This window comes from Ambystoma mexicanum, chromosome 7p, assembly GCF_040938575.1.
Source record: "Ambystoma mexicanum isolate Mex_15411 chromosome 7p, UKY_AmexF1_1, whole genome shotgun sequence".
Classification (NCBI taxonomy): Eukaryota; Metazoa; Chordata; class Amphibia; order Caudata; family Ambystomatidae; genus Ambystoma; species Ambystoma mexicanum.
This window is the reverse complement of record NC_090939.1, coordinates 825,500,642-825,527,476: the sequence shown is the minus strand read 5'-3', so window position 1 is coordinate 825,527,476 and position 26,835 is coordinate 825,500,642. Positions and strand designations below refer to the sequence as shown.

Below are 26,835 nucleotides of genomic sequence, written 5' to 3'. Positions count from 1 at the left end.
CAGCCCAAAGGTTAAACACTAATTACAAACCCTTTCTTTTCCACGACCTGCATAAAACCCACCAATGTGTCGAAGACCTCGCAATGCATGTTGAACTTACTTAACATGCTTCCCAAACAGGTTCATGCATTGAAAATAGGAGGGTTACGGGTGGAGGGGGGTACACTAAAGATTTGTTTGTTTATTTATTTAGTATGGTGCGCAAAAACCCAGAGGTAACAGGGCGCAACAGAGGGCAGGAAGAAAGGATTACATAAAAACTTAGTTGCAGGATAAGGCACACATGAGCAAAGAACAAAAAAAAAAAGAGGCATTACATTGCGTGGAGTGTACATATATGCATATAGTTAAACGAAAGCTTACCTATTTACATATTTAGTCCTGTGCATAGGGGCAGTTTGGTTGCACTTACATATTTACATATTTAAAGCTGTGCATGGCAGTCAGGTTAGAACAACGGCATGGGCAGATGAGATGGCAGGGTTGGTCATGAGGATCATTGGCCCGCAACCAGGTGAGGGTGTTTCGCCTGAAGCTATAGTAGGATTGGTCTGTCCTGTTGAGTGGGAGGGCGTTCCAGTATTGGGTTGTCAAGACAGGGAAGCTACTGCCGCCTGTTTTCTTTAGTCTGAAATTGGGTACCTGCAGGCAAGTAAGGGTAAGGTGTTTCCTTTACCCTGGCAGTGCGATTCAGTGAGCCGCCCCAGACGCAGAATTGGTACTGTAAACACGTTCTTATCCCTCTGAGGTGAACGTGATCCAGTAAACCACGGCGTGGCAATACAATGCTTTAAATCCTCAGTGTGAGGAAATTGTGTTTTTAACAGGCCAGTGGAAATTACATGAGTGCTGGCCATGTTACAGTACCATATCCCAGCAGTGCCCCAACTCTTGTGAAATTACTGTTGGGGCTTCTATCATTGAATGCAATAAGCGAAATAAATGGTTTGCTAAAGTCAGAAGATTTCTGGAAGCATGCACACATTTAGTGAACAGTTCCTGACTATCTTAAGTGCCAACATGTGTACTTTTCCTGCAATATTGTGTATGAACGCCAATTATGTTACCTGAGATAACTGGATAAAACCACAACATTAACCTCAACACGTCCTAAGCACACAATGCTGAATTAGGGATTTCCCAAAATGAAAACAGCGGAGTAGGAGCATGATAGACTACACAAACATCATTCCACCTCTACTAGCACAAACGCGTGGACGATGAGTGGGCCTTCAGAAGAAAGGCTTCAGGTGAGAGGACATAAAGTGAGTTGCTGTTAAAAGGTGCATCAAATGAAACTGCTTAGATAAGAGTGAGGTCTGCTCCCACACAATACTAAATGTGAGAGAGACTCACAGTACACAGAAGAGAATGAATGACAACTACAGATCGCTTATTGTTTTTTTGCAGAAGTTTTAAACTGAATGGTGTACATTCTCGTCTTGAAATTAAGTTGTATGCCACAATATATTTTGGGGGGTTTGGGAGTGGGGGATGGTTGAAATGGAGCATTTAATGGGAGTGGGGGATGGTTGAAATGGAGCATTTAACATCACAGATGTTTTGTATGAATTGGGTGATTAGCCATAGTTCAAGTTTTGAAGGGCAACTTCTGAGATCACCCAATGCCTCAAACTCCATGGCTGTTTCAATATAGAGAATTTCTCAGAAAAAAAAAACATTTAAGTGCCAATCAGAAAAATGGTGCATTCAATAGAAACACTGTATGCAGAGTATAACATTATTTCTAAAACCTAATAAAGGGTACTACCACCACGCACTGAGAACACTTGTATTCATATATCATAAGCCAATAGGTAAGCTGCAATCAAATATTCAAAGGTTTGGTTCAATGATCCATACTTTCAGTTTAACAATTAAAATACCATAATCCCCATTGCCACGACAGCTTCTATATGGTCAAATTAATCCCATATCATTATGATAGTTTCATCGGTGCCATTCTAGATGTGCATTCATTTAGGCTAAATCAAATGGGTGAATGCATGTCATGCTAATTTCAATGGTGTCCTCAAAAATGAATATACAAGTTTCACCCCCCGCCCACCCGCAAGAAAATACAAATGCTAGTCTTTCCCCCGTTGAACACATTGTCATGCTAGTTTCTATTTTGGCCCCATACAATTACCATGCCATTTTCACATTCCCTACAGAAAATTAGCATGTCCGTTTAAACATAACAAATTAAGTTCATTATTATGCAAGTTTCATGCTGCCCCTTCTTTCACATTATTCCCTGAAAATGACCATGACAAAATACTCATCGACAGGTTACAATGTCAAGTGGGGAGGGATCATGTGTTTCGCACCTTGAAACACTTGTGTATAGGTGCGTTATAAATGCCATATCATATATCATATCATAGACACACTGAAAAAAGTGTCAGTTTAATGGGGTTTTATTTGGAAAAGAAAAGTATTCAAGCCTTGATCTATTAACAATTTGGGTCAGTAATGATCACCACACACGTCTCCTTGTATTTGAAGATTTGTATTTATTACAGCATGCGAGACAGCACCAATTGCAGCATTGTAGTGTCCCTCCCTCCCTTCTTCTTGGTACTGAGGCCTTTTCTCCTTCAATCTGTTTTTTTTGTTGCTCTGAGGCTCTCCTCTAATTGGCCCAGACGTACTCCACGGTCTCTGCTTCCTCTTCTTGCGGAAATGACAAGAAGCATATCACCCCCTCCGTTTGGTTTACCTCTCTTTATCCCCCCTTCAGTCTGATAGGGTCAGTCATTAACCTGATTCTCCCCACCTGGTCTCCCTACCCCATCATTGGTTACGTGGGTCACTCCCAACCAATCAGGTGTTTTGTTTTCCCTTTGTCTCCCAGAAGACCCCCTCTCCACGTCCCCACAACAGTCCATCAGCATGGGGACGTGACCATGATTTCCTGCATGGCTCAATTCATACTCCGTCCCGATACCCGCTCGTCGAGGGACTGCAACAGCATGGTTCTCCATTAAGTGTTATCGCCATGTCGGTGGGACTGGTTGCTCCAAGTGGTCGGGCCAGCGAGTCATCTGCGTCGTCAGCTTCCTTGTTGGAGGAGCGACGTGGCTATGTGGTGCCGGCCCCGACACTGTTGAAGGATCCGGTTGCTTCCCTTCTGTCAGCCCCGTCCAGGACGTGAGGAGTTGCGGTCGTTTCCATGTCTGCTTCGTACCTGCAAGGTGCTCGCATGGACGAAGCGGCGTGCTACTCCCTGGTGGGGATGCGAGCAGCTGTCAAAGTCTCAGCGTCTGCTTTGTGCCCCCGCCGGCACGAGGTGCCGGCGAAGACTAAACAGCATGCAGTAGGGTGCCACAGTCTAGCTCACCAGATCGACTAGGATATCTTTATATCAATGAAAAAACAGAGTTTAAGAAATAGTTGGTTGTCGTCTATGTAACGGTCAAAGCTTGTGAGTAAGTCATGAAACACCTTGACAAATGTTTAACAAAGTTGCTAAAGCAGTAATGGACCACATTTTTTAGATCAACAAAATGCAAAGACAATCCATCTAAAGTTAAACAGAAACAGCGCTCAGAGATAAAATAAAAAATGAAAACCAGCAAAGAGAGGAGAACCTAGTGGTCCAGAGCATCAAACGTTGAGGTGAAATCAAGCAATGTTAGCAGAGAGGAATCATGATTAGCCAGATTCAGGAGGAGGCCTTCTATGACATCCAATTATGCAGTCTCAGTGCCCTGTTGAGGATGAAAACCTGACTGATGTGCACCCCGCAAATTGTTGAACTCCACAAAATCTTGTAACTGGGTGACCATTTCTTATCAAAATCTTTAAAAAGGTAATAGATAGCTATAGGTCGTTAATTACTGCCATTATCATGATTTAACAAAAGTTTAAGCAATGGCGAAATTCATGATCGTGTTAAGTCAGATGGCTAGATCCAGTAGTAAGATGTGTATTTATGAGATGAGCTAGAAATGACAGAAGGGCCTCAATACAATCTTGAACCATAAAAACAGGGCATGGATTGCCGGAACAAGAAGTAGGTTACAAGGACAAAAATAAAAAATGCATTTGTAGTGGTGAAACTTCTGCAAATTCAAATGTGTAACATAATAGGAATCATCCCAGACAACAGGCGTGAGTAGAACTACCACCAATAAAACGTCAAATCAAGTTAATTGTGTTGACGATGGAATGGAATTCTGTAACCATTAAATGGAAAAAGGGGTAAGAAGGCCTGAAAGAAACCTTATTTTCTGAAAGATGTAAGGTTTGAAATACAGCTTTTTGAAAATGACCCGCTATATTGATTTTGTAAGTATAAAAATGATTTTTAGATGAAAAAAATGTGAAGTTTATATTTCTTTCCGGTTGAAATTAACAGGTTTCAAAAAGTCAAGTTGCAAGCTACTAGCCAGCCATAAAAAAAGTCACTAGCCACTTCAATTCTATTTATAAACGTAGCACACCGTTTCATACTCAACAAGAGTCAAATTTCATTAGCCAATTGCTAGTGGCGAGTGTACATTTTGTACTTTGACCTTAGGATACATTGATTGGCTACATATGTGTTTTTCTGCCCCCATGCCAACATTTCCTACATTTAAAATGTAATTTATGCAGTTCTGGTGTAATCATTTGTACTTTTAAATTAAGAGATGCACTTGATAAGCCTCAAAAGGGGCCAATGAGTCAATCTCTATTGGACATCAACTTGTTGATAACGTTTATAATTTACAAGATTGTTAGGTGTGGAACGGTTCCAGAGTGAGATCCTGGAACACTAGAGCAGCTCAGGGTCCCCATGATTGACACAGTTGGAGTCCAGCTGAGGGGAGGTTGCTCTTGTGGATGTCAGCTAAACTGAAGTGTTTGATTAATTTGTAACTGCATTTTAAGGTTAAAGATGATAACTTTTTATAATTCATCTGGGATACTGTTTGCATAATTTACACAAACACAGCAATGATTCAGTCTGAATGATCCTGCTTTGATTGGAAACAGAGCTAAAAGACATCAACCAACCCTTTTAAAGGAATCTCCCTAACTTTCCATCATACTGGTCTGCAAAGTGCTGCTGTGCAATTTGACCATTAAGTATTGGATAACTAAGTGCAGCAAAGACAGAGATCATCAGAAAAAAGTTGAAGGGGACTTCTGCATATACAAGTCAGCAGACAACGTACTGTGGTGGGTGGAAAGTCGACAGCCCGTGTGGGTGCATTAACCATACCACTGCACTGATCTGCTCACCCTCATTCCTCAGGTTCCTGAGCAAAAGGAAACAATTTTCAAGGTGAAATAGGAGAAATATCATGCGTTATAATGCTAGTGGAGTGATGCCTTCATAACTCCAGAGTATCTGTTATACCTTTGGCACGACCACAGGGCAAACTGTTGTGCAGAGAGAGAAATACTTAAGAGGACAGTTACACCCATGCTTTAAATTCATAATGATATCCACCTTGCATCATATATTAATGTATTAAACCTTTCTTTCGCTGATAATAACACATTTGGAGGGATTAATATCCTGGAAGTGCACCTGTTCCTATCCACCATCCATGTTTTCTTGGTAGGGCTTCAACATGCTCACCGTGAAACTTTGGCAGACCCAATAGTCTGACCAACGCAGAGCCAATAACATGCTTTTTTGGGTTATTAAGCACTCTGCACGGAAGCACACGCCAAATCTTTCGTCAAGTATAACAAATAAAAGAAAAAAAAACTACTCCATTTATGGAAGCCATCAGTGGTTTCAAAGGGTGAACTCTTCCACCAAAGAGCACCCACATGTTCCACCCTCTGGCCAAGAAAGAACACATCTGAATCAAAGGAGGAATGGCACCTCTTAAGGAAAGGCAACAGCAATTTGCCTCAGGGCAGAGTGGAGGAAGGATCTGAGGGGTGGAGTCCCTTGCCTTTGAAGACCCTAGCCTTGGCCTACAAAAGAGCAACCATTTAATCTTGAAACAAGTCCACCCAAGAACAGTAGAAGGTGAGTGTGAAGCAGAGAGAGAAAAAGAAGGGGATACAGGGGGACAGAGAAAGAGTTTTGAAGTGCTACACTGAATTAGGTTTGGTATGATCCACTTAATGTTATGCTGTGCCAGGTCATGTTTTAAGCTGTTGAAACAGGTTTGTAATGTCTTGCTCTGCTGGAATCAAAGTGTTCTTTTCCCAAAGTTAAATGCACATTAACTAGAATCTACTTGAGTGCTACGGTCTGTACTCATTCACTCCTTATGGGGTAGCGGGGAGAATACCATGCCAGTTTCCTTTTGTAGTAGCTGGTTAGGTCATGCTATGTTATGTTGTGGTTTCATTATAATGTTTTCCTTCAAATATCTATTTAGACTTCAGTGTTTGTACTTAACACAACTGTTTATTTTCTGAGGGTTTTAGAAACACTAGAGAGGCAGTGGCTTTTTGTAAACAATTGAGTCATCAGCATATGGTATTTGCTACCTCTCGTTACATTTTTAGGAGTTGGTTTGTAAGGAAGAAAACAATCGATTTCAAATGTGATATAAAGCACATTGCTAAAATGAATTACAATGGTTAGTATGTGAAACTCCCAGTTGACAAGAGATGTATTTTGTATCAGGTTGTTGTTATAAAGTTACTGCAAAACGATGCAGAATTGCAAAATAATAAGGATATTGGTTTTAGTAATTTACAACTGGATTCTAATGTATTCTAATGGGGCTAGGCTAGAAAAACCATGAAGTGAGGGGATTTAGGCACCAAATACTTTTACCGTGGGGCTTTATCTGATTTGTCTTACACAATTATGTTGCTGTTTTAACTGCATGATTTTGGAGTAACTTTTATATATTTATTGTTGTATTTATGACTAAGATATTTTTAACTATGTTAAATTTAGACATTTTTATATGTGATAATATGGATTCCTTAATTGCAAAAGTTTTTATGGCTGTGTTGCCGAAATAAAACAATTACAAAAACAAATATCTATTTTCAAGCACTTTTGAAGCAGCAATAAGACAGAAGGTAGCCACCCCCTAAACAAGCACAAAAGGTAGACCTGGATATCTAATCTGTTCACTAAATCATAGACCCCTGTTTTGACCCAACATTCACATGATCCCCTCTATTAACAGTACACAGTAACTGCAGGCCAGGATGAGAAGACTAGTGTAAGTCTGGATTATGTAAATTAACTCCAATAAGCGCCCAACCTGAGCCTAAAAGGATTCCTGCCTCACTCACCAATATAACAATTACCCTAAAGGACCCAGCAGGACTTTGGCATCCCCAGAAGGCCGAGTGGGCTTCTGCTCCCGAGGAAGTCATGGTCGAAATTCAGCCCTCAGTTAAATTTGCCCATATTTCCTTTCAACTTTCCCATATGCAAAACCTGGCTGTTGGTGGCCGTCCAAGTAGAAGGGGCTTTGCACGCTGCATTCTCTTGGGCATGGTTTTCTACATGCCTTTGCTCACCATGACACTGTGCAAGGCTCAAAGTCTGTCCTTAGACAGGCTTTGTGTCCTGAAGCACATTGGGCACAATCCTAGGGTTTTGGTAACCATGACAAATGAAAAAAAACAAAAATAATAGTTTTATTACTCACTTTTCAGGGAGCTTTTGCAATCTTGGGAAATTCGGATTTCTGACATACAACCCCATCAAATGTTGTGGGGCCCATAGGGAAGTAAGCGCAACAGCTTTGCCATCTGTATTTTCTTGGGCATGGCTTCAACATGCCCAGGTTCACCATGCACTGTGTAATTTCCAGAAATACCCTCTCCCCCCCTTGCACAGAGAACACCTCTCCAGCCTTCTCTCCTGTTGGCGCTGCACCCCATCGAATACAGTGGAGTCCCATGATAAATTCAGTCCAATTGTAAATATAGCTCATCTACCTTTTCCTTCTCATGGCCTCCGGTGCATCTTATCCCTGGACCTCATCGCAACTAGCAGACTGCTTCTCCCTACCACCAATAAATGTTGGATCAGACTCCTCTTTTGCCTCTCTGACAGCACTTTGACACCATAAACTATGGCAACAGGCACTATACAAATGCAAGATAACATAACATACATTTCAATCTAAATGCATGCTTGCTTCTATGGTCATGTAATAAAATAATTGACCACTGTCAATTAACTTTTTATCCAAATAGGTTTCTGGTAATTTCTTTTTGGCACCATGAGACACATTGCTAATTTCAAAATTTGTTGTCAAACCACTTTTGATCAATTTTCCTTAATCTTCACACTGAATCTGTTGGCCGTCTCCACGCCCATCAGTCTGGCTTCAGAGCTGCCAGAAGCACGGAAACTGCTCTCCTGAACATCTGTGAAGACCTGCTCTCCAACCTTGATTCCAGCACCCCCTGTGTCCTCATCTTACTTGATCTCTCTTCTGCCTTTGACACGGTCAACCATGCCATCCTGTTCAATCGTCTCTGTGATGTCCTGGGTATCACTGATCAGGCCTGGCTTGGCTGACTGCTTTCCTCTCCGATCGACCCTCCCAAGTACAACTTGGGTCCTTCCTCTATCTCTATCTCTTCCTGTGGTGTTCCCTAGGGATCTAACCGCTCTCCCTGGCTGTTCAAACAATACCTGGCACTTCTTTCCCACTGCATTGCCGCTCTCTGCCCCAACTTTCAGTGCTATGCGGATGACACACAACTAATTTCAGGCTCCCTTCTGCCACCTCTTCTCCCGCTCTCATCTCCGACTGTTTGCTATCCAGGTGTGGTGTGCTGCCAATGATCTCTGCCTTAATGCCAGTAAGATCGAGATTTCCTCATCGGCACACCTGCTCCCTCCTTCCCTGTCGCTCTCTGGCCTGCCTCTCTTGGTCCTCTTCCTGCTCCCATCTGAGAGGCTAAAAACCTTAATCTTCAACTCCACACTTTCCTTCTCTCCTCACATCTCAGACGTCTCTAAGAAGTCACACTACCAGCTGCACCTCCTCCGAGGTATTCTTCCTTTCCTCTCCTTCACCCAGAAGCTCACTGTCTCCAGAGCACTGGTTCTCTCTAGGCTGGACTAATGCAACATCCTCTTTCGAAATCTGCCTGCCTCTACTCTCTGCCCTCTGCAAATCATCCAAAACAGGACTGTGAGACTTGTCCTTGGCCTCAAGCCCAGGGATCGTATCTCTCCAGGACTGAAATCTCTGCACTGGCGGCGAGGATGAAGTTCAAAACCCTCTGCATTGTTCACAAGGCCCTCTGGAGCCTGGGGCCCCAATACCTTCAAACTGGGGCCTCAACACCTTCAACTCTCTCTTCCTAAATATCTTCTTTCTCAAGCTCTTCGCTCATCCGCTTCCAACTCCCTACGGGTCAGTCGCTTCTCCAAGCAACAAGTTGGTGGTAGATCTCTTTCTTCTGCTGGGGCCAAGCCTCCCTGCCTCTCTAACGCTTGAGGAGAATCATCTCCAGTTCCAGAAGCACCTCAAGACCTTCCTCTTTGCTTCTGCTTGCGCTCCTCCTCTCCCCCTGCTGATCTCCTAGCTGAAGTTGAAACTGCACTGGTTACCTGGCTACCCTCTGATATCAGTCCTGGGTCCCCTCCCCGCCAGTTGCACACCTGCACTGCCCCCCTGCCAACCCATGCACTCTGGGGCTGTTTCAGTATCCCTACAGGCCCCTACCAGCACTGAACACCTGATGTCTGCACTTACCCTTGCACTTGCCACCAGCTGACCACACTTATTTATTGTCTTTATTTATTTCACTATTATCCTATGTACTGCACTGCTCTCTACCCCCTTTCCCCTGCACCTTTCCCTTTCCCCACTCCCCTGCACTTGCACAATCTCAATGTCACCCGGCCTAGTAAGAAGCCTCCTTCTTCCCTCTGCCCCCCCCATTGCCTAGTCGCGCCTTGAAACACTTGTGTATAGGCGCGTTATAAATGCCATATCATAACTCACCATCTACTACTTCAATTGAGTACCTTCACTTGTATCTTTGCAATGCAGGTATTCCCTGTCTTTGTTCTTATTCTGTTGGTAGTCCTACGGCCAAACTTTCATCTTCATTCTTTTTAGCTCCTACCAAAAATGTATCCAAACATTTCTTATTGATCATTCCTCAAATATAGTTTACATTTGGAATTTACAAACCTTTCTTTTTTTTCGAAGTTTATTAACTTAATGAATTCATGTTCATGCGACTGCATGGTGTAGTTGAAAAACCCTTTCATTTTTTTCAGTACTTCTGTTCTCACGTCAGATGCTCTCTTGCATTTTTCTGGGATGTACCAACATTACTCATGTGAAGGCAGCCAGTGCGGGACTCTGCATTGCTCCAAAAGAAATGCCATTAATGTAACAAGGGTTGCTCAATTACTGATTTGACATTCCGAAGTTGATAGCCTTGCCAATGTTGTCTTGCCAGATGTGAGAGGTAATCATTACCACATGTGCAGTGAGCATTTTGTCACAGACTTACACAAGTTTTCTAAATGTAGAGACACAGAGGTTACTGGTAACTGCTGGTCCCACTATCTTTCAACATGCACATGGAAAAGTGAGAATACAGTAAATCAATGTGGTCAATCTAATATGCTTCCTCCACTTTTTTAAAAATTACTTTCTGAAAACATAATAAGAGTGTGACTCTTAACGTGGCAAGTCCCCACCACATTTACATTGATCAAACCACGTAACGTAAAAATCTGTTAGGGTGATTCTGACTGTCCACTTTATCATAGGGGAGATGATAAAAAACATTAGGAGTCAAGCAGCGTAGATTTCTCTGTGCACTCGCAACCAAGGAAGCATTTCCACAACAGAAGAGTCACTAGAGCATGTAGTAGTCAACATAGTTTACTCATAAGTAAACACACTAATACCCACCCTTTCCAGATTGCACATCTGTTTTGGAGGCCTCAAATGCCTATACTAAATAACATCACTCGCCGGTGATCAGCTGATGCGGTCAACTGCCCTCCACATTCACTGGGATACCAGCCTTCGCCGTGGCCTGGCGGTGCCATGCCCCTCGGTTGTGCCCCAGAGGATCAAATGCTTCCTCGCTGTTTTTACTGATACGCTTCCACCGCCAGCAAGATAGATTGCCTCTCTGGTCCCTCCCCATGTCACAGGAAGCTTTAGGCGAAACGGAAGTCATGGCAATAGGACGTCTATAGATTAGTGAGTAAACAGAGCCAGAAATACATCCTGCAACTTTTCCCAAAGAAGACATTAGAGTACAATGGTGCCTGCAGTGTTTAAAATCTCCTGGACTTGACGTGAACCTTTCCCAGAGGGAGAAGCTAGCCCCTCACCCCACTAATTATTTGTGTTACAGTTCACAAAGTTTGACATTGTACACAGTTTAGAATCCAAAAAGAACATTTCATTAGTACATGTGATAAAAGGAGAACTACAAAAATTCACAGATAAAACTATGAAAACACAAAAACACTTTCCAGAAAGTCTAAAACTCTTACTAAAATTGCAATTTCATTAGTATTTAAAATCCCAATCCAGAGCTCCTCCTGGCCCAAGTGCAGATAGGGCGACATTTTCTCAATTCTTAGAGTAAACAATACTGGGCAGGTTATGCATACATTATTCAACGTTTTATCCTCACTTTTGCAATATCGACACAAACGCAAGCCCCTTTTGACATTTCCCCTGATCCCTGAGATCTTCATTGTTGGGAAAAGGTTTAGTTTTAACCTTAATAATTTAAAGCGGAAGTCCCTAGACGGATGTTTCCTCAAGTATGGGGAGACTACCCAGTTTTTAACTGACACCTAAAGTGATCATTAAAGCACCGATATGCCAGCAGCTCAGCCTTCAACCCAATCCAGGCATGCATATAGAGCTTTACTTTAGTTTTAGTTGGGTTTCTGGCTAGCTCTTCAGTTGACAAGCACATTTTTACCAGCAGCTCTCTGTAAATTTGACCCCATTGATCCGATGCTCTACATGACCCTTCGACCAACATGCAAATAAGGAGGACAAAGAAGGACATCAGCGGGGAAACCAGGATGTTATCAAATATTTGTAGTTGTCCCCCCTCAATATAAGTCCGATTTGGGAGTTGAAAGGAACTCATGGTGACAGACAGACAAGTGATCGCAGTTCAAGGGCGTTTAATAAACTAAGTGCAAGGTGGAAAAACAGCGAACCTAAACCTAAATCCGAGATAGGAGCACCCGTCGACCATCAAATGAAAAGTAAGGCAGTCCTTGTGGAGTATTGTAAAAAAAAAAAAAATGATTGACAATTCCTTAAAACAAATTACAGAAAGAGCGTGGGATAGGGTATTCAAATAAAGGAAACAGTGTTCAAATAATAAGTCAGGATGTGATTGCCTTGCGGTCTCCCTGCTCCACGTTTTTAGCATGGGACAAGGTGGGACTTTGGAGCACAGCACACGCTAGAGCCTTCCCAGCACAAGCCAACATGTCCGTATCAGCTTCCTCGATGGTTAAGTCCCTTTTCAATAAAAGTCTCTCGCCTTCAAGGCCTGATGCTCTCAACAAACACAAAAGTTCTGTTCTACGAACACTTTGGGTGATGGCTTCGCCTGAGTCCCCCTCTTCTGGGCGCAGACACCTCAGAAATTGTATTCAACAAATCCACACAATCCCTTGAGGTACCATTTGAGCCCTCCCTCTTTTGCCCAAATCCATCCCTCAGCATTGATACATTTGGAGTAGACAAATGCCACCAATTGGCCACCTCAAATCCAATTGAGAAAAACCTACCCTTCTCTTCTTGAATTGCATATTTAATAATTTGTGACCGCAAGTGTATTTTCACAATATTTCAAAAAAGGTAGCAGGCGCTCCTCTCCAGAAACAACATGGCATGATAACCTGTTCAGAGATAGTTTGCAGTACACGCTTTTTGCTCACTGTACCTTTCACAGATGGGAAATATCCATTTGCATATCAGTCTTTGTCTGGCCCACATGGGCAGTCCAGCACCGAAATGCTATGGCAATTCCTCTCTGAACAAGAGTACCAACAGCATCCCCATACACGTGTTTCAGCCCCCATACACGTGTTTCAGCCTTGTTGGGCCTCAGTGAGGTGAAGCTGTGCCTTGATGGATTTTCACAATGTCAAAACAATCACGATACAGAAATTCAACAATTATAATGTCCTCTGAGGTAAACAATCGGTGGTTTGGAATTTCAAATAGCAGAGAAAGGATATATTGTCTATTTAGCGGAATCCTGTTTGAACTTTCAAACAGTTGACTCAGGAGCACAGTTTGCGTCATTTAACAGTTTACATGTTAACTCTATCATACCTCCTCCGTTACAAAGTAACATGCTTTTTGCAGGGTCGCATCCATTTTCGTCAATAGTGCGGAACCACGCAAAAGCCTTCTTCAAGACTATCTATGGTGACTCAGGGTTCTTGTAATACCCTGATTTTTTGGAGAATATTGGGTAGAGAATCTGGTTATTTTGGGGCACTCAGCCTGCTTCTTTACTCGTACTCATAGATGGAATTGAGTGCGACTTACTCCCCTTCAGTGTAACAACAGATCCCTTAAGATACAATATTGACCGCTACCAGACCCTGTTGCCAGGATCACTGTCTGGTTTAGCCAACGTGCACCCCTTCCCACCCCCCCAGTGTTAACATCTATACTGTCGTCACATGGATAAATAGAGATGTTATCAAGGTCCAGTGATACCTAATCTCCGTTAATTGTGGGCCCACAGGGGTCACTCGAGGTGAACTCCTGCCTGCCCCTCTTAGAGGGTTGTCCCAGAACCCTATGACCCTTCAGCTCCTTTTCACCTGTTCAACTGCCCCTTTTGCTCAGAGACCACCTGAGCTACATGAGTGTACTGAGGCTTCAAATTCAGATGTATACATTGACAAAACCCCCTGTCATTCTTATTAGGCATCCTGCAGTTCTTAGATTTCTTTACCGCCTTTCCCTTAAATGGGGAGGGATTTCCCTGTGTTCGGGGGACTGAGCCTCCCTGTGACTACTACTAAGAATATCCTGTGCATTACCCCACCAACACCCAGGAGAGAAACTGAAGGGAGGCACTCCACGATAGGGAAGTGTACTTTCGGGTTGACTACAGTGGCCAATTTCTCTTGAACATGTGTAGCAGGCTCACCTATGCTACCGGGGAGAATCTCCACATTACCTTTCCCGCAGCAGACATGTTGGCAGTGAGACCTTGTAGAGGCTATTATAAATACTTATAGGAAATTAACCTTCCCTGCGAGATCTTTCAGCACCTGTCTTACCTCACGCAGTTCAAAGTTTAAAGACTCTTATCCATGGAGTTCAATAACCGTGCCAGCACCAAGATTGATAATTCATCTATTACTGATGTGTCTGGCCCAGTTCGAAAGGACCTCTCCCCAATGTCATCCCTATAGGCACCCCAGGGGCACCATCTGCCACTGCCTGTGCAGAAAAGACATCCTCAGAGGATGAAAGAGGCCTGCCACAACTAAATGATTTATGCATGGGAGAAGAGGCCACCTCAGCAAGCCCAATACATCCAGATTCTGGCTGATGTAACATGATTTCGGTAAAAACATGGGCGTTCACTGCGGATTCAGTAATTTTCCATTGATTAGATTTGAAGTCCAGCCAGAGTCTAACTCGCTTACCCAGTTCATGAAAGCACCAGGGCCAACAGAGACATCTGACACCAAGTCCTCTCCAACACACATCTCCCGACACCATGTCCTGGATGTTCTCCTCCAGTCTAGTCAGTACTTGATCGAGCTTAGCAGTAGAACTCATTGTTTCACCTGGTGGCTCCAGAATATCAACAGAGAGTGGGTTGAGGGACACTCCCTCTTTTTGCTCCGAGTCTCCGAGCTTATACCCCCAAATGGGTACTTCCTATCCTCAGGGGCCACGGCCGAGGTTGATGGTGAGTGTGCCTTGGGACTGTGCTTTGGTATTGGGCTTACAAGCAGGTCACTATGCCTAGTATTGCTGCTTTAGCCGTTACCCAAGCCAAATCCTCAGAATTCACCAAAGTGGATGACCCTTCATTCTCTGAGGGACAGAATTGTGGGCAGATTTACCAGACTCCGCCCCCCTACCCCCTCCAGCCATACTTATCAGAATTGCCACCATCATTTTAAAAGTAGATAAATGAACACCAGAAATCTTCTTGGCGGGTACAAGTTCCACACTCAGCGGAGGTCATTCCCACAAGCTGCAGACCTACACACGCACAGCTCAAAGGGCAGGCCCCACAGGCACCATGCGCAGAGGGGAAGTAGCACTCGGTCACAGAGAGACAAAACAAGGCCTGCAGGAAGAGTTAAACGGCAGGCTATGCAACACCGGGAGACAATTCCTCTGTGTCAGCACACTCCTGCGCACACTCCCGCTAAGGCTCCAGGCTCACTGAAAGCTTACATGTAGGATGCATGAGAAAAATCCAAAACCAGGTATTAGGGCCAACCCATCTGCCCACCCAGTGTAAAAGAGGTCCGCTCTCGTCAAGTGTAGGACGTGTTTGAGCGTGATTTACATGGGATAGTAAGGGGTTCACAACAAAGCTCACTGGCAGTATAACCCACCGCACTGGAGCGCTCACTTCAAGTTCCAGGAAGTTTGGCTGACTCTGCGGCGCTCTGTGCAGGAGATCAGGTTTTGTAGCAAAACTCCTCCTCCAGCAAAGGCACAGAAAAGAGACTGCTGCACCATCCCTGGACAACTGCAGCTGACTCTGCAGCCAACTCTGCTTGTTGTGCTCATCATGGGGTGGGGGAGGGGGTTTGTTGGGTGACTGATACAATGGTTATGTTTTGTTTGGTATTACCCAAATGGACCTTTTATAATTTACCTTTTGTCCTAATTGACCTAATAAGAGTGGTCCTAATTGACCTTCTGCACAATTGACCTTTACCTTTATTTTACTTTATATATATATATATATATGTGTGGGGTAGGTTAGGGGTAATAAATTATATAATGGGATTGGGAAGTGGGTTGTGAGGGGGGTTTGGATTGAGTGGGGAGTTGCAGGGGTTTTCCCCAGAAGATATGTCCCAATTGACCTTCATTTCACAATCAATTGGCAATAATGTCAATTCTCCTGCGATCAATTGTGAAAAGGCCAATTAGTATACATTCTTTTGTTTGTGTATGCATTGTTTTTGGAAACCGAATAAACAGAATAAAAAAAACAAAAAAACAACATTGCTCCATTCAGCCTTAGGAGTTTTGTAAACAGAACAAGGCTAGCACTGGTCAACAGTTGGGTTCAGTGTGGAAAAGCTTGTTCTGTGGGGGGCTGTACAGGAATAGTAATGTCGGGTCAGAGCCATGGTTAAATGATATGACTTCCGTAGAATAATTGTTTGGAAACTCTGATTAGAAAAAAGCTTTTGCAGGCTCCAATGTGCCTGCAATGTAATAAAACACATCAGCTATCCAACATTGCTTCTAAATGTAATGATTTGGCCACTTTCTACACATGGTGCATCCTTGGGAACAAGCTACGTGAAGGTCCAGAGCTAAGATACTGAAACCGGACTTGACTCAAATCAGTTGACATCTTTCTGATCCCAAAGTGTATGCTCGAACCACCAGATGTCAAGGGAAAGTCTGATAGTTCGGTTAAGTATTCACAGCACGATATCCAGAGAGAGCAGCTTCCAGTCGAAAAACAACCACACCAAGCTACCACCAAGCCAAAAGACTCATCACTGATTTCGCAGAGGCATGGGTAAGTACAGCAGAATCCCTTAGAAGCTGGCCCTTTTGAAAAGGCTGAGCACTCAAGGTCTTACAAGTCAGTTGAGACTTGATCACATCCTGCTTTGATGCTTTGCACTGTAATTTTGCTTTTCCCAAAGACCCAAAATACAGCTAAAAAAGCAAAGATCAAGTTAATCACACCTGAGAAAGAGCAACTTGAGTCAAAAAATACATTGCTTTGAACATCTTTAAATAAGTGAACAAAAATTCAGGTTCAGTCCACTATAGAGAAGGCATAGTGGGTAGAAGGATTGTCACAAGATAGTTGCAGAACTGCTTCTCATGTTGTTATTTTGCATTTATATAGCGCCTTATATACCATTGGTATGGTCTGAAGGCCTGGTAGGTTGAACGCCCTTGGGAACCGAAGTTCAGATCAGTAGAGAGGGTAGAGCGAGTCAAAAGGTGCGTGTGAGCACCGGGTATGTGTGCAGCTCGTTCGGGATCCGTGTAGTAGCTGCTTCTTAGCGGTAGGTGTGGTGGTCGAGAGATCAGGAGTATGTGTTCGTTCTGGTAGGATTTATCCAGACCGGATGTGGCTGCGTTAGGCCTGAGGAGAACGCCAGGCTGGCGGGTGCATGTGGATTATCCATGCACTGTTCTGCCTATCCTTCCCTACCACATCTCAACAGTTCAGACCTTTTCTTCCCTATCTTACCCTTTTTGGCGGGCCCGCTTGCCATTGATGCTTGCCATTGGAATCCTATGATTTGTGTGGTGGGCCAGAAGAAGGAGACAGACTTGTTCGATATTTCTTAATGTGTGTTTAATAAAGAAAAAAGGTAAACACCTATATGTCCCTATTCCTATGAGGTATTCACTATCTAACAAATCTAGCTTAGGTGCTGGTCAGTAATCAGTAAATGTCTTCATAGAATCTGCCCACTGTCCCAAACTAACCCTACCACTACTGATAAGTAAGGATATGAGAATGGCTCCCTTCTCCTGGGTTTCTGCTTATGGCAAGTTATGGTCAATAACTAATCTTGAAATAGTTATTTGGGACCTCTTTAATTAGTTCACAGTTTTTAGTACTTTACTGTTCTTTTAGTCCTTGATATACAACTCTTGGTCTGATACTGAGCTCCCTCCTCTTATCAGTGTCTAATATTGGTTGATTACATTATTCTTTGATTCTACTTCCAATCTTTGTTCTTCTCTTTTCCTAGGGTAGGGTTATCCAACCTTGGTGATTCTCTGCTACATTCTTTACTGTGCATCTGCTTCCTCGACTCCGGCTTGGCAGCCTGTTTGAAACTCTCAAGCTCTCTGTGTTCCCAGCCTCCTCCCTTTGCAGAAGTGATGTAGTCGTGGGCCTTCGCCGGGTTAGTTTCTCCTCTCCTGTTATCTCACGTGCCCTCTTGAAGCCCTGAGTCTTCGTTATTCTTCATTTTCGTCTCAGTACAATAAAATTCTTCCCTTAAAGGAATATTTACAATTTCAGTTTCACAATAACACGTATTGGTTCCTTTTTTGTATAAGTTCTTGCGGGGCATGGCTGAACAAGTGAACTTGGGAGACTCTTCAGGGGAGTTCCTCACAGGAACGGTTGTCCTTGTCCCCACAGGGGGAGTCTTTCCCGGTGCGTTTGCTCCTGAATCCTTGCACTCTCGCTCACTGGCTCAGTCACCCTAGTAGCTTTTTTAAGCAGCATCTATAAGAAGACATTACCTCTGTTAGGTACAAACCTGTTTCCCTCGCAACACCAACCATCAGTATAAAGTTGACAAACAATAGCAGGGGGTGTAAATGTAATAAGTGCTGATCTTTAATTGTGTATTCTAAAATACCTCACTTTCAGCTCCCATTTCCTGCTTGGGTCTCTTGTGCAAGTCTGCCCTTTTTTAAGCATAACTCATTTATAAGTGGGAGGACCCCTTGAGACCATATCTGTCATTGCAATGTTATGCACACAAGGGAGAACCCCAGCAACCTCCTCTCCTGCGGGCCCCCACAAACTTTTCTGCCATAGCCCCAGTGTCTCATGCCAAATTGGAAGGAACTGCCATCATGGCCAGAACGTGGTGGCTTTGTGCTTGTGCGTCTCGGTAAGGATCAAAGTAGGACGAGAAGCACTGACCCAATCACCATTGTCAGAATCTGGAAATGTAGTCGAACTGTGAAAATGGGCTTGGCAAAAATCAGTCAAACGTAATTTTATCAGAGGGCCTGCTCATTAAAAAGCCAATTGCTGGGGGGGACGCTGTTGTTGATAGCGATCTAGGCGCTCTTTTTCCAGGTTGGGTCCGATGGCGGAGTGATGAGGCCATGGGTGCCTCCAAACAGGACACATTGTGGCCATCCATTAATTGATCTTCACCATAAATTGTTGGTCAGTTCCACTGGATTTATTTTGCCAATGAGTAGAGTTGCTGGTCATACGTTATTATTGGAATCTGCCCAGGATTAAGGCCTTTAACTGCTGTCTTCACAATATCCATTAAATGGTGAATTGTGGCACCTTACATAGAATGGTCTGGAAAGGTAGGAAGCAGGGATGAAAGTGTGAATTCAATATCTTTTGGAGTTTCTTCTTGTTGACTTGTGTGATATGCTGCCCAGGTGATTATTTCATCCCCTTGTAGGCTGTCACCAGCCAGAACCCGTGTTACATGCTTCTTCCAGGTGTATTCTTTCATCATAGCTTGTGGCGTAACTTGGTAGTCAACTATGTTCTATTCTACTGTTGGCAGAGGACAATTAGTTTTCATAGGAGGTACAGGGGGCATGTGCATGTAGCACTCAGAAAGATGCATAGCCACTTATCATATGGATGTCGAAATATTGATATTCCTGTACCATGGAAAGAGTTGTGAGCTGTGGTAGAACTTGAATTGCAGTCTAGACTGAGTTAGTCGTGACAAGCCCTCCTTTCAACTGAAAAGGAATTACAATATTTTCGTTGTGATAGCGATGACATATTTCATTGCCAAGTTCTGATGAAATGTGTAGCATGACGTTGTACGATATGCTTAACCCAAGCTCATGCAGGGTTTCAACAAGTTTACGCTTTCAGCCAACTGACTTGGAATAATGTGCTGTAAAATGGTAAGTTGCCCCCCTTTTTCAAACGTTTCTTGGTGGATGGAACTATTGAAACATGAAATGGCCCTCTCAGGGCTAAGCATGTGTCTGTTGCAGCTTATACCCTTTAACTGCATTATAATGCTTAGTACAAAGTAAAGCAAAAATAATAAAAAAAGAAGACTGACACAACTTTGACGTCTCCATCTCAAAGCTTACCTTGCAACAGTCTCATCTCGCTCATTGTAGATATTTATTCTGCCAACAAACCTGCAAAGCAAATACATGGCAATAAATATAAACTGATTATGTGGTAACAAATAATTAAACAAGTTTTCAACCAATGAGCACTATGTACAGTGAGAACCACCTCTTAAAATAAGTATTGGAAAAAACTATAGTTTTGGCTAGCTCTCCATCAGTAGGGAGGCTGCCTGGAAGTGACGAAAACAAATCAGCAATGCTGCACCCCCTAATGGAAACTAAGCAGGGAGGGAGCGCAACTGCTCCTCTCTCCTCAGCCACTGTTTCAGAAGTCATTTATTGGAAAGGACCTCAGCAAAACTGCTTGCGTGATGTGACCTATGACCTGTTAAATGGTGTTGCTAAGGTCCCTTTTCCGCCCCAATTAATTTCTGCACATCATCACATGAGACGCCATTAGTTTGGAGGGGAGTCCAAGCATAGCCTAAACATTGCAGCTGTATTTGCCATCCACAAATCTCATCCTCTTTGCTCCAAACTATTTGTTTCAGGCTCACACTAGGTGGCTCTAAAGCACCACCCATAGGTCCAAACTAAAACATCACTGCATGGTTGGCAGGTAATGTCTCTCAAAAGGGCTTGGCAAAGTCTGAACAATGGCACGCGATTCAATTAATATGCTTTCGCAAAATCAATGTAAAATGTAGCGCTTAACATTCACTTTGTGTTGGAGCTCACCCTCAAATAATTTTATACGGACTGTAAATATCTAATGTACATTTGTATGACCCCTTTCACCATTGGTATGGTCTCAACGTGCTGTTGGTTGAACACCATTGGGGGACAGAAGTCCAGGTAAGGGAAATTTGTCAAGGGGAGTTGTAGCATACATTGTGCATTTTAGCCAATACTAGGTAAGTATGAGTGGCCAAGTCTATGATAGTCACCAATGTCAAGCATGCATGCGGATGGGTGCTGAAAGGTAGATTGGAGAGTTAGGGCACGTGAGATGTGTGCCGCTAGACCGAATTTTGTCGTGGAGGATATCTGCATGCTAATGACAGAGGTGTTGTGCACTGTGTCTTGGAGTGGTGCGTTTAGTGCATGTGTGCTGAGGTAGTCTGGAGATTATGCAAGAGCAGTAGGAACCTTATGTGTGCAGTTGGAACACATTTCTATCATCGGGCAATGCTGCATTCTAAAGGCAGAGACGCTGTGCAAAACTGTCTCATATGTAGTGTGTCGGTGCTGAGAGGTGGTCTGGAGAGTGTGCTTGAATAGGAGATACATTTCGGTCTAGCTGCTCACATAATGTATCATGCAGAATTGTTGCATTCTAATGCCAGAGGTATTTGCAGTATGACTTAGATAAGGATGTAGTCTAGAGAGAAAGGTGAGAGCAGGAGAAAGCATTGTGTTCACCAAGCCGAAATTCTATCATGGGAGATAGCTGCATACTAATGGTAGAGGTGCTGTGTGTGAGTAGTGCATACAGTGGATGGGTGCTGATGTCCCTACGCTTTCTGAAGACAGTCATCGTAACGGCATATGAGCAGAGGGTAAGGGGACTTATTTATCTGCGTTTTGTATGTTAATGGAAGATAACAAAATAAACTGTATGAAAATGCTTGACCGAAGCATCTAAAAGAAAGAAAAGTCAAAAATATTTGTTCATCCTTCCTGGAGATCAGCCAAACGCAAGCATCCAACCCTATACACCAGAGAATGAAGGTTTTACACAATTAAAAGTAAGAAAAAAAGAAACAAATCCCATCACCTAGCCTGATAGATACACGGTCAGAGCGTTCCCGTTTAAGGTAGCAGTGAAGAAAAGTCCATCAATTCACATGAATTCATATTCTTGCTGTAGATAAGTTGGCAACCATACCTGCAGATATTCTGATTGTGCATGAAGAGCACAAGAACATAAAAGGGGTAATAGTTTACAATATAGAGTGTTAAGAATACATAATATAGTGATATTCAACAGAATGTTTCTGTATGAAGCTTTGGTGTGAGAAGGTGTTATGAAGAGATATAGGAATAGGAGCTGTTTCTACCAGGGGCTCTTTTACATACACCTTGCTTAAAGCTATGCTGATTGTTAGGAGGATTTTCTTCAAGTCCTCGGGCGAGGGCTTGATATGACCAATTAAGAGTATTTGAAGGGTTTCCCTTAAATTAGTCCCGGCTGTTGCAATGGTAGTCAGATGGAAAAGTTGGGCGTCACACTTAGGAAGGGTGAGGGCAGGTCACAAAGCACAGCTTAGACACACAGCAGCACACAATCAAATATTGTTAACATGGCATACTTACTGAAATATAAATATTCTTAATAACAAATTCTGCATTAGGGTTAAAGTCTACAACACAAGCAAGTACTAAAAATAGAAGGAACGCAGCAAAAGGCCTTAGATGCAGTCATCGGACGGAGACCGCATTGCTGAATCTCAAATCCAAGATCGCCAGCATTGTGGATAAAGGTAAACCAGCCCTTCTTTTGCTGCTCGATCTGTTCGCAGCATTTGACTTGGTGGACCTTTCTTTGTTAGTTACAAGGCTGAATGAACAGGCTCTTTGCTCCAACATGGCATCCCAATGGCCGAACTCTTTAAAATCTGCAAGGAGCTGGCCAATCCTGCTGCAGTCTCTACTTCTCCTTTGCCCTCCCAGCCCCTCTGCACAGCTCTGGCTTATTTCATCTCTAAAACTCAGGACATCCTGCCCTCTCTCGCTTCTTCTCCGCCTCCCCCCCCTGCTCTTCCTCTGGCCCTTCTTCAGCCACCTCTCCTGCCTCCTTCTCTGCCTTTCCCCTGTTCTCACCAGACAAGGTTTCTAGACAAGTCCTATTTATGAAAGTCTTGTCAAAACAGATTCACCGCTGTTCCTCCAAAAGCATCAAAGACCATATTGAAACCTTGCTCCTGCTCTGGCTGACTTCTGCAACCACTCCTTCGCCACTAGAGTCGTTCCTTCCGCTCCTGAAGCACTCCCTTGTGCACCCTCTTAAGAAACCCTCTGCCGACCCGTACTGCCCGGCTAACTATCACCCAATCTCCATCACCCCTTCCCTGGGCAATCTCCTAGAAAAGCTGGCCATCTCCCAGCTTAAGCTTCACATTGAATCTGTTGGTTGTCTTCATGACCATCAGTCTGGCTTCAGAGCTACCAGAAGCATGGAAACTGCTCTCCTGAACATCCGTGAAGACCTGCTCGCCAACCTTGATTCCAACACCCTGTGTCCTCATCTTACTGGATCTCCCCCTTCTGCCTTTGACACGGTAAACCATGCCATCCTGCTCAAATATCTCAGTGAAAACCTGGGTATCATTGATCAGGCCCTGGCTTGTTTGACTTCTTTCCTCTCCGATCAACCCTCCCAGGTCCAACTTTGGTCCTTCCTCTCCTCTATCTCTAACTTTGGTGTTCCCCAGGGGTCTAACCTGGCTCCCTGGCTGTTCAACCAATACCTTCTTGCCCACCGCATTGCCGCTCTCTGCCACAACTTTCAGTGCTATGCGGATTACTCAGCTCATTTTCAGGCTCCCTTCAGCCAGCTCTTCTCCATCTCTCATCTCTGACTGTCTGCTATCCAGGAGTGGTGTGCTGCCAATGATCTCTGCCTTAATGCCAGAAAGACTGAGATTCTCCTCATCTGCACACCTGCTCGCTCCTTTCCTGTTTCTCTGGCCGGCCTCCTTTGGCCCTCTTCCTGCTCCCACCTGTGAGTAAAAACTTTGTGTTCATCTTCGACTCCACACACTCCTTCTCTCCTCACATCTCTGACATCTCCAAGATGTCACACTACCAGCTGCAGCTCCTCTGAGGTATTCTTCCTTTCTTCTCCTTCCCCCAGAAGCTCACTGTCTCCAGAGCTCTGTTTCTCTCTTGGCTGGACTACTGCAACAGCCTCTTTCTAAATCTGCCTGCCTCTACTCTCCGCCCTCTGCAACTCATCCAAAACAGGACTGCGAGACTTGTCCTTGCCCTCAAGCCCAGGGATCGCATCACTCCAGGACTGAAATCTCTGCACTGGCTCCCAGTGGCGGTGAGGATTAAGTTCAAAACCCTCTGCATTGTCCACGAGGCCTTCTGAGGTCTGGGGCTTCAATACCTTCAACTCTCTCTTCCTAAAGACCTTCCTTCTCGAGCTCTTCGCTCATCCGCCTCCAACTCCCTCACGGTCAGTTGCTTCTCCAAGCAACGAGTTGGTGGTAGATCTTTCTTCGGCTGGGGCCTCCCTCTGGAACAGCCTCCCCGCCTCTGAAAATTGAGAACCATCTCTGGTTCCGCAAGCACTTCAAGACCTTCCTCTTTGCTTTTGCTTTCTCTCCTACTCTCCCCTGCTGAACTCCTGGCTGAAACAAACTGCACTGGTCACTTGGCTACCCTCCGTTCTCGGGCCCTGGTCCCTCCCCGCTAGTTGCATGCCTGCACTGCTCCACTGCCAACCTGTGCACTCTGGGGCTGTTTCAGTATCCCTATACCCCCCTACCAGCAATCGCCATTTGAGGTCTGCACTTACCTTTGCACCTGCCACCAGATGGCCGCACTTCTTATTTAGTGTTCTTATTTACTGTTTTTATTTACTGTTAGCCTATGTACTGCACTGCCCCCCCTGCACGTGCGATCTCAATGTCACCTGGCCTAGTAAGATTGTTGTCTGTCTTTGCTCTGTTCCCCTCCCTTGCCTCGCCACTCCTTGAAACACTTGTGTATAGGCGCGTTATAAATGCCATATAATATCTCATCTTTCCTCTGACCCAGGAGTGCAAGTTGCTGTGCAAAAAGTCAGCTCAACGCCTACATCTGTCACTTGTGGGGTTCCACGGGGATCATGCATCACTCCGTTGGTATTCAACAATTACATCATGCCTCTTCTTGCACTTCTAGATGACCTGGGTGTGCTGTAAGGAAGGCATGGTATCAAAGTAAGACGGACACAAAAGTGATCACAGTTCAAGGGTGTTTATCAAACTCTATAAATGGCGGAGATAAACGCCAAATCTAAACCTAAATCTCAGCTGGGAGTAAGCCTCAACCATCAAATAATAATAATACAGTCCTAGTGTGGTCTAGTCAAATAAAAAGAGCCTATACTAAAAAATCCTATTGCCAGGCCTTACCTCTAAATACAAAATAGTGTGGGATAATGTTCACAAAGAAAAAAAGAAGTGTTCTCAAAAGGATAAGTCAGGATGTTGTAGCCGGTGCTTCCCTTCCCCACGTTTGAACCACGGGACAAGGCAGGACTCTTCAGCACAGCACACTTCTGGGCTTCTCCGGCCCGATTTTATAGTTCCTTTTCCTACATCAGGGCCTTCTGTGCCCAAGTCTCTTTATGCTAAGTCCCTTGCCTCAGAGGGCCTGATATATCACAAACAACAGACAAAAGTTCCTTCTGTTTCTTCATGTCAGGCGATTACTCTTCACCCGTGGATCCCCCTCTGCCGGGCCCTGTTACCTTTCACAAAGTCTGCCTCCCTCAATCGGGCTCAGACCAACAACCCACTGTGGACATTCCTCAGTAGGGTTCATGTTTGTTACCACAATGCAGTTCACTTAGTTTTACAAATCACCACGTGCCAAAGACTTTCGACTGTATGACCACTGACTTCTCTCGCTGGCCTTCCATGTGTCCTCTTGGTTCTTGTTGTTTTCTCAGTTCAACATATCCTCCTTGTTCAGGAGAGGGGTATTCATTAGAGACTTTTGAAGGGCGCCCACGTGGCGCCGGACCTCTATAACCCTAATGCCTCAGTTGTTCACAAAAGATCTTTGTCTATTAACTTTTTACCTTTACATAAATGTTGCCACTGTAACCTTGAGCTTAACACAGTCCGGTCTACTATTAGTTTCTTCTGACTCACCGGCTGTGCTGAACTCGTTGGCTTTTCTTCCGCCTGAGTCAAGGACGGTACCACAGTGGCAAGCTCTTTTCCACGCACTGGCTATCAGTGCGGGAGGGCCACATGTACCATTGACATCTGCCACGCCAATCGCCTGCTGCAATTCCCGGTCTTACTGTTCCTTTATCAAAGGCTTTGTGGGTCTGGGTTGAAAAGCGTAAAAGGCAATTCCCTCCTTGTCCTTTCGGTTTCCTCCGCCTTTCTTCTTTGTTTGAACTGCCATCCCGGGAATAGCTGCTTCCTCGTGCTTTCTGCTCCTTGATCAAACTGAGATAGGGCTACAGCGACAACTGAACGCCTTGTCCACGTATATGGACTCAAATGCATTAACAGTAAATCCTAAGAAATCTAAAAATCTTGATTGGTGATAGGAGGGGCCCTAGACGCTTAAAGAGAAGCTGGCACTTGCAGGGGGAGAAAATCCCAGAGGTACAGTCAATGCAGTACCTAGGCTTAACCTTAAACACCAGTACGGTTGACTCCCACGCAGAAGCCATTGTGAAACTAAAAGCAAAAAACATGGCAACTCAGGTGAGAATTATCAACCGTAAATATGGTAAATTCACACTATTACCGGTTAGCAACTTTTATAAATTAAAAGGTGACACCTATACTAATTTATGGCTCCGAAGCACAACTACAACTCTCAGGGTCGGTCTGGGCTCAAGTGGAGGGATGTTTTTGGAGACTAGCTTTGAACATGCCCAACTCTCTGCCAATAGAGTTGATATGAAGAGAGATGGGCACAGTCTCACTTTGCACCATTATGGTGTGGAAATCCTTGTCCTTTCTGAGAAAGTGCTTAAATCCTCCAGGAGAAGGTGGATTTGAGGTATTGCATGAGGCCTTGATCAACAATAGTGAAAATTCATTTAAATAATGGAGGAACATGTGTGTCAAAATCCTAAAAAATGTAGCTTTAAACTAAGAGTTGCTAATTGCAAATCCGGATCTTGTTAAGAAAAAACAATTTGACCTAGACTGGACTTCTACAGGAGAACGGATCCGAC

At 44.1% G+C, this 26,835-nt stretch overlaps 1 protein-coding gene across 7 annotated transcripts in view; it reads right to left on the bottom strand.

The window, feature by feature from the left end:
- The window catches only part of ATP11A (ATPase phospholipid transporting 11A), a 2,308,865-nt gene that overhangs the window by 1,270,818 nt on the left and 1,011,212 nt on the right, over positions 1 to 26,835 (bottom strand). For all 7 annotated transcript variants that reach the window (XM_069636989.1, XM_069636990.1, XM_069636983.1 and 4 more), the window contains exon 8: positions 19,932 to 19,982. In XM_069636989.1, coding sequence (XP_069493090.1) covers positions 19,932 to 19,982 — 51 coding nt within the window. The remainder of the gene's footprint in view (positions 1 to 19,931; positions 19,983 to 26,835) is intronic.